This window comes from Lutjanus erythropterus, chromosome 12 (assembly GCF_056507025.1).
Source record: "Lutjanus erythropterus isolate fLutEry1 chromosome 12, fLutEry1.hap2, whole genome shotgun sequence".
NCBI classification, from domain to species: domain Eukaryota; kingdom Metazoa; phylum Chordata; class Actinopteri; order Lutjaniformes; family Lutjanidae; genus Lutjanus; species Lutjanus erythropterus.
The window spans coordinates 14428393-14436823 of NC_139328.1; the positions used below are offsets into that span (position 1 = coordinate 14428393).

General features: G+C 36.9%; 1 protein-coding gene across 9 annotated transcripts in view; it reads left to right on the top strand.

The window, feature by feature from the left end:
• dtna (dystrobrevin, alpha) overlaps positions 1-7261 on the top strand; it is a 31880-nt gene extending 24619 nt beyond the window's left edge. For 6 of the 9 annotated variants that reach the window (XM_084731488.1, XM_084731486.1, XM_084731489.1 and 3 more), the window contains 5 exons: positions 2024-2183; positions 2306-2395; positions 2472-2583; positions 3815-3935; positions 5175-7261. In XM_084731488.1, the coding sequence (XP_084587614.1) occupies positions 2024-2183; positions 2306-2395; positions 2472-2583; positions 3815-3935; positions 5175-5249 (558 nt within the window). In that variant the 3' untranslated portion in view covers positions 5250-7261. Of the gene's footprint in view, positions 1-2023; positions 2184-2305; positions 2396-2471; positions 2584-3814; positions 3936-4039; positions 4079-5174 lie in introns of all 9 variants that reach the window. The other 3 variants (XM_084731490.1, XM_084731492.1, XM_084731487.1) reach the window with 3 other exon arrangements.
• The last annotated feature ends 1170 nt before the right edge of the window (positions 7262-8431 follow it).

Sequence of the window (8431 nt, forward strand, 5' to 3'; positions counted from 1 at the left end):
AAACTTTGATTCAAAGCGACTGCATGCATGTTTGAAATAAAGACTTTGTTGTTGTCGGGTGAAAACTTTGTATCTACAAAATTTGGTTTTTTTTCAGAGACTTCAGAGTGTGTAGTGTTTTAATTATTCCGTTTATCTGAAATCTGGAGATATGTGGTGTTCACCAGACTGCATCAACTTTGGTCTGTGGAGCTTTTAGTGAGAAAAACCTGTTTTAACAGCATGTTGACTAAATGCAGTTTAATGACTCCACATACCAAACATTTCTAGCATGTGTGTCATATTTCTTACTTATAAAACTATCAGGACCAGTGAGCTTCTCTGTTGACCCCCAAAAACTGTTGAACTGAATTGTTTATAGATGTTTTTTGAGGTTTGAGTTGAGATTCTGTGCTGTGATTTGAGTTAATTGTTGCATTGCTTGTGGAAGGTTTGCTTTGATAAGAAGCCACTTGATCCAGATTATTTTATCTTTCTTTTCATCTTTTTCTGCCCCATTACAGCATGGGATTCTGTTTTAAAAATACCAACACACGAGAGCTACACAAGAATATATTTTTTTCTGCATATCAAAAAAAGAAAGAAAAAAGAAGAAGAAGAAAAAAAGATATTATGGAGCCCTGACAGGCAAGTGAGAAACAAAATAATCCTGTTGATGGGAGTCTGACCTAAATTGTTTTCTCTTGAGTGTTCATGACTTAAAAATAGCTGAAAAAGGTTTTTTGCCAGGGTAATCTTTTAATGTTCATTTGTGAAGCAGGTTGGAAAAAAGTTTTAACAGATTTCTAATGCCTTCTTTTTTTAAAAAAAAATGTGAAAACTGGCATAAAAGGTGTAAAATACAGATTTTTAAAACAATGTATTTGGAAGAGTAGTCATGGTCAATGGCACTAGTTGCTAAACTGTAAACACTAAAACTGTCCAAAATGTGCATTTAAAAAAAAAACACTGATGATCTGTCGAGAAAATAAATTCAGAGAAGAAGAAAGTAACAAGTAAAATTATCCTCACAAAACTTTTTTTTCACCTGGAAAAACTTTTTCCCCACTTGTTTCACAGATGAAATAAAATGAGGATTATTTTTTGGCAAAATCCGTTTTTCACCTGGTCTTAAGTCAGGAGAGAAAAAAAACCCATTTAGATCAGACTAGATTTTGTTTTCTCACTTGCCTCTCGGCATAAACGGAGTAAAGGAAAGGTCCCAGACACAAAATATGTTTGATATCAGGCAAACACTATAAATATTGAAGACTTGATGTCTCACTGCTAACTATTGCTCCAGTAGGAAATGCAGACGGACTTGGCTGACTACCTGACCTGAAATGATAATGAGAGCGTCTCTGTTACGGGAAGGGGCTAAACTAAAGCTGTGATTAGGGGGAAGATAATAGCCAGTTCTTCTGGGAGAAAGACATTAAGGCTTAAGGAACAACAGGAACCAGAGAGAGAAATTAACAGACTACAGGCTACAAAGTGAGCACAAACAAACGAGAGACAAAAAATACTTAAATTACAAGAAGTCAAATATAAACTAGATGAGCTACTAACCTAGGCTGCTTGCCTTTTAATCACATAAAGCTCAGTCAAATCAGGTGGTACCCAAGATTAGACATCACATAAGGAAACTGCAGATGCTTTTGCAGTACACTGTACATTCCTATATGAAAACCATTAACGAGACAAAAAGAGAGAAATTTCAAGTGTGTGTGGAAACTCCTAATTTGAGCAAATCATCCAGTGAAGAGGCGACATAACTGGTCAGACCAGTCAAAGAGACAGACGTAAAGGAAACAATCCTTTAACTTAAAAGTCACCAGGAATTGATTGATGGGTTTCAGGAATATTCTAAGACATCTATAACCCAGTCTCATATAGAATATATACAATTATGGGGTAGAAAAGGAAGAGCTTTCAAGGTTGCGGTCTGAAGCCAACTCTGAAAAAAAAAGCAGCTGTCAGGGGTTGTTTAACAGTTTTTTTGTCTTACAGTAGTTGACACTGAAGCTTGGTGTATGTGTTGCAGACTCAGGGTCCTGGCTCTCCACGCTCTTCCCCCAGCCACACCATCAGCCGACCGATCCCCACACCGATCCACTCGGACTCTGCCGGCACGACCCCGACGCACACACCTCAGGACTCTCTGATGGGCGTGGGAGGGGATGTTCAGGAGGCCTTCGCTCAGGGTAACACGCTCACACGCTCACACACACACACACTCAGAAGCATGTATTTGCTTATGGGTGTAGTGTATGATGGGAAGCTGTGTGTAGTCACGATTTTAAAACTGTTTTTGTGTGTTTCAAAGGTCCAAGGAGAAATTTGAGAAATGACCTACTCATTGCTGCTGACTCCATCACCAACACAATGTCATCACTGGTTAAGGAACTTAATTCAGGTAAAAACAAATGAAAAAAGCTTGTTTTTTTTGCTGAGTTCTCATATAACAGCTGTTTTGTGCCTTTTTTCCACAGAGGGTGGAAGTGAGACTGAGAGCACTGTGGATTCAGACTTTGGACGTGGTGACCTGTTGGCCACAACCTCTTCAGACCCCTTCTTCACATATAAACCGAGGTACTTATCAAGGTACTTATTAGATTCACTGTAGGACTTCACCTGAAATACCTGCTAATAGCTCATCACCTATATTTTTTTTGGCAAAGTCACTCTTCCACATTCAAAAATCTTTCTCTGAAGTGTCCTCTGCACTTACCAAGCTCATTCATTGTGGCTGTTTAACCTGAGCAACTGCTCTGACACACCTTGCTGCTTCCTCCTGGGAGTTTATTTGCTCTGTTGCCTGCTCTCCCAGCAGGGTTGCTTGGATGTTTGTGCCACAATATATTAAACATCAGAATCTTTATTACATGGAGATGTCTTATCTTAAGTCTTAAATTAAGATAGAAAGAGACTAAGATCACAATTTGGTATTACAGAAACAAATCCTACTAACTTATCTTGCTTCATTCTATCTTATGTGAGGTTAGGAAATCCTAAATACTCAATCCAACATTGCTTATCAACAATACTGATGTCTGTTACCTAGCAACCAACAATACTTTTCTCATCTCGCAGAAATAAACAATTTTGTAACCACTGTTTTTTTTTTGTTTTTTTTTGTATCATTGAAACATGCTGAAACAAAAAATGGAGCAAAACCAAAAATGTTCTTTTGGGAAATTTAGAAGAATGTTAACTTAGGAGATAAAAGAGACAGAGTGGGTTAAGTACTGCATCCATCATCCATTGGGTTAAAGCAATAACAGAGGAGCCATGTGGATTAAACCAGTGTTTCTCACTTTTTACTTTTATGAATATAATCATTAGTTGCAACCCTACTTAGAAATAACTAGAGTTCATTCCTGTTGTTATTTGGTCTAAATACGTCTTGTTTACAGACAGGTTTACCTCTGATCATGTGTCTTGTTTTAAATTGTTTAAACTCAGCAGGATGTGACATCTGAGACTCTGACCGTCGACAAAGGACACTTTAAATCCTCCTTTGAGTGTGGATTACATGTAGCAGGGGGCTCCCTCTCTCTACAGATGGAGGCTGCAGTTGAATGAAGCACTCGGACGGGGAAAAAAGAGGCGTACTCACCATGAATTATTTCTTTAGTTAGGAATCAGTCATCAGCATCTGCACTACTGAGTCACCAGACCTCATCTAAAGACAGCGTTGTCATTAGAGTGACCAATTATATGTATATGCAACCATAAGCCATTTGTGTGACACCAATTTTATTTCCAATCTTCTTCTTTCTTTGTTGTTTACATCCTCTTAAGTTCAATTTGTTTTTCGTTTCTCGTGTCACAGGAGTGCCAGCGCTGCAGAGGAGGAGGAGCGCTTTGAGAACGATCTGGAGCAGCAGCTGGAGGACGAGCTCAAGTTGGAGGAGCTGATGAAGCACAGGCAGGAACCAGACAAAACCTGCATGGTGAGACTGCACGGGAAAGAAAAGGTGGCATATTGTGTGTTTTTAAGTTATTAAAATGACCCTTGTCGATGCTAATTTCACGCTGCGTTCATACTGTGGTGCAGGTGACGCTGCAGCAGTGACTGTGCTAGTTCAGGTGACTGGTAAGTACCTGAAACTGTCTTTGACATAGTTTTTTTATTAACAGTTGCGCTACACATTCTTTATGATGAATGCGTAGAAGTATTAACATTCGACCAAACACTGAAAATTAAAAAAATATCTGCAGGAATCTTGACCATTAAACCTAGCTTCAAAATATAATAGTAACAATTGTGTGTGCACAGTCCCAAAGCTTTTTGGCTAAGTGTGTTTACATCATGCATATCCTCGTTTTAAAGCAGTGGCCCACATGACAGACAGTAATTACAAACCTGGATAAAGTGTTTATATGTTTCTAGTATTCAGGTTTTTATCAGAGTACTCATTTTGGTTTTCTCAAAAGTCTGAAATATGATATTTTCATGTGCAAACATATCTCCTCGTCTCCGTCCTCCTCCTACCAACCACTACTACCACTGCAGCTTCTAATGCTGGGAAAAGAAGCTGTGAAGTTTTAGTGTGGACGTGACACTGATGAAAATGTTTTATTCTTTTATACTGAGTCTGTGCTTTCTCTTTTTTGTGATTTGGCCATCTTAGTCTTAGAATTAGGAACAAACTTGCAAAAACTGTCAAGCTTGGCCGTAAGATTACTGGTGGTTCAGCTACTGTATGAAGTGAGGGCCTCTCAAAGGTGCACTTAACATGTTAAGTTCCACATTCTTCCATCAGGGTGGAGGTTTAATCTCCTCAAAGGTAGCACTAATAGATACATTGTTCTTTGTTTTATCTGTTTTTATTATTTTTTTAACCAAACTATAACTATAATAACTTTAAACCTCTGATTCATGATGACCGTGCAGCAGATAAAGATCCTGTGCTGTTGTCTGTATAGCAAAGTGCCCCTCAGGGACATTAAAGCTTTACTCTACTGCAAAAACAAGATACAAGATAGATTTATTTATCATTATCTACAGGGATGTATAGCGAGTTTTAGATGTACTTCCCTTTGTTATTGGTTGAAGAGATAAAAACACATGATCAGACCTGAGATATGTCTATGTAAACACATTGTATCTTGCCTTTGTGTGCCTTACATGTACATTAAGCACTTCCATTATGTCGAGGTTTTAGTGACATGTCGTGTTTCCTCAACAGGTGAGCAATATGAAAAGCAACAATAGTAGAAGACACTGGATGAGACGACACTGGGCCGACGGTACAGAGCACTGAAGAAGATATGAAGACGTTAAGTTGAAGAAATGGCTGAATCCAACCATAGAATACATTTATGTAAAGATATATTTTTTAACCTACCACATATTTAAGGTAATACTGTGAGCTGATGTAAAGAGATTAATTAGCGAGCTGTCTATTATACCACAGGTGCCATAAAAAACACATGACTTGGGGGAATTATTTCTTAATTTTTAGCCTTTTTATATGAGTTGTCAAACAAATGTACAACTACACTGTTGGTACAGGGTGGCAAAAACCTGATTCTTTCAAATTCTCATGTTTCTGAAAACAGCAAACCAGGTTTAAGTGTTTGTTTGTCATCTGATTTGAAATATAAACCTGAGATTATGTCGGAGTTGAAGTTATAGATGATGAAATTTGCAATATTTTGTAAATGTTTAACAGATTTTACCACTACTCCATAGATTTCTTACTGTTGCTGTTGAGTGGCTTTTGTATTGTTCTTTTGACCTGTTTTTGGAGAAGGCCGATCAGATGCGTTTGTTTTATTTGATACATTCGAAATAATAATCATACACACTGCCTTAGCTGATTGGATGACCTCTCAAAGGAGCGAATGCAGCATGTAGCTAACAGCAAAACACACACGTTCAGCAGAGAATGAGGCTAAACTCATTAAATCAGATGCTGCAAATATGTTGACTGTCTACATACAAGCTGGCAATTAAATATATGACATACAAACCCACATTTCAACCGGGACACTGTCTGAAACGTAAATTAAAATATAATGCAATGATTTGCAAATGTTTTTCAAGCTATATTCAACTGAATGCAGTACAAGCTATTTAATGTTCAGACTGATAAATGTAATTGTTTTTTTGGTTTTTTTAAATATACACTTGCTCTAAATTTGATGGCTGTAACATGCCCCCAAAAAGTTGGGACAGGGGCATGTTTACTACTGTATTGCATCACTGTTTCTTTTAACAAAACTCAGTAGGTGTTTGGAAACTGAGGACACTAATTGTTGAAGTTATGAAAGTGAAATTCTTTCCCATTCTTATATGACTTCAGTTATTTAACACTCCTGGGGTCTTGTTGTATTTTGTGCTTCATAATGCACCACCCATGTTCAGTGTGAGACGGGTCTGGACTGCAGGTATGTCAGTCCAGTACCTGAACTCTTACTACAAAGCCATGCAGTTGTAACATATGCAGAATGTTTTCTTGATATTATGGATTACAGATGAAGGTGAAACTTTGTGTTGAGAAACATTATGAAACTGATGGATTATTTGCCCGTGCATTTTCACCCCATCTTTGCTTGTGAACAAGTGAGAATTTCAAAGATGCCCCTTTAATACCCAATCCTTAACCTGTTTACATATGTAATGTTCCAAACAGGCATTTCTTTGAGCATTTCACAACCTTCCCAGTCTTTTGTTGCCCTTGTTGCAATGTTTTTTGAAATGTTTTGCAGGCACCAAATCCAAAATTAGTATATATTTACAAAAAAGAGAGTTTACCAGTTTGAACATTAAATGTTGCCTCTGTACTGTATTCAGGTGACTACAAGTTGAAAAGGATTTGCAAATCATTGCGTTTTCTTTTTATTTACAGTTACGCAGTATCCCAACTTTTTGGAATTGGGGTAGTTAGTATTTTAAGATACACTGAAAAAGATGTAACATACAGACTTCCAGATCACTCAGATTCAAAGGTTTACACTGGTAAGGGCATTGAACAAATTGTGTTTACTATCAATGGTTTATGAATTAAGGTTCAACCATAGATCATTTGCCATTGTTTCATTTGTTAGCTCTCACACACAAATCTCTGTGTGACTTGCACACCAACATACACACTCCTGATGTATTTTCTGAGTGTGCGTGAAACTTTACTCAGCCACTTTTTGGAAAAAGTGGCAAGCCAATCTAAAATCATAAATGTGTGAAATATATCTAGTTTGATTTTTGAGCAAGTTCATAGCAGTGATTTTGCATGGTGGTGATGCATAATAAAGTGTTGACACAATATCACAATTTTTTGCCTATGAACTCCTTTTTCTCTTTCTTTTTCCATTCCAGAACGGCACACTTCAATTGGCTTGGTTTGGCAGTGCACATTTATTATCTGTCATAAATGCACTGTTGGCTGCCCTCAACCTATTGTCTATAATTCATCACACAGAGCCACCATCTGAGGTAACATAAAAGCAGCCATCCAGCACCAAACCTCATAGTCATGTGAATATTAGGAGGGAGAATTTTGCTCTCAGGCTCAGGCAATATCGTCAGCGTATGAATTAACTGATATTAGTCTTTATTGTTATTATCAGCACTTTTTAAAGACATCAAAACAACGCTGTCCTTTCAACCCTTGAGGACAGCAAGATAGACCTACAGCATCCAACACAAGGTCTTTGCATAATTACCTTGGAAAATGAAGCTTTCCCACAGTATGTCCTTTCTTTGTCTGGTCTATGCTGTGCCTTCTCTGACAGAATAGTTAGCAAAGCAGCTGTAATAGTGATGAATTTTATACCAAGCCCTTTTCAGATATCTTTTGCGTTGTATCAAGCACATGACTGCACCCTGCTGTTAAAACATGAGGAATACAGCTGAACATGAGGTTTACTTAAAACTTTGTGCCTTGTTTTCCCTTTTCCATGAAAAATATTGTTCCTCTTTTCTTAGAATTATATTTTGGAGATTGAAAATAATTTTTTAAAGGGATTCTTTCTTAGTAAATGTTTAAGTTGCTGGCACAGAAAGGCCGCTGACATCATTTATCCCACAGGAATGTAAAAACTTTACAGTTAATCTCATCCTGTTGTGTACAGATAATACTAGGGAGGAAAATAATTTTAACTATCAGTCATGTACTATGTCAAGCAATGATTTAGTTAAAAATGTCCATAGATTAATAAATAATAATAAAAAAAATCATAAAAAATATATTCATAAATATATTATCAGTAGATTTATTCAGCAAAATTTATTGATAAATAAATTAGCTTGATAACTTGAAAATTGTTGCCAATTAGTTTTCACTGGTGATGATCAACTAATTGATTAATTCACAATTTTTTTTTCACATTTAATCACAGTAGTACTGCAATATTGCATCTCACAACAACACAACAGTATTTTTGAATATCTTGTACTAACAGGCATAATGGCAGGTTTTCAGAGCTTTTATTTATTTATTTT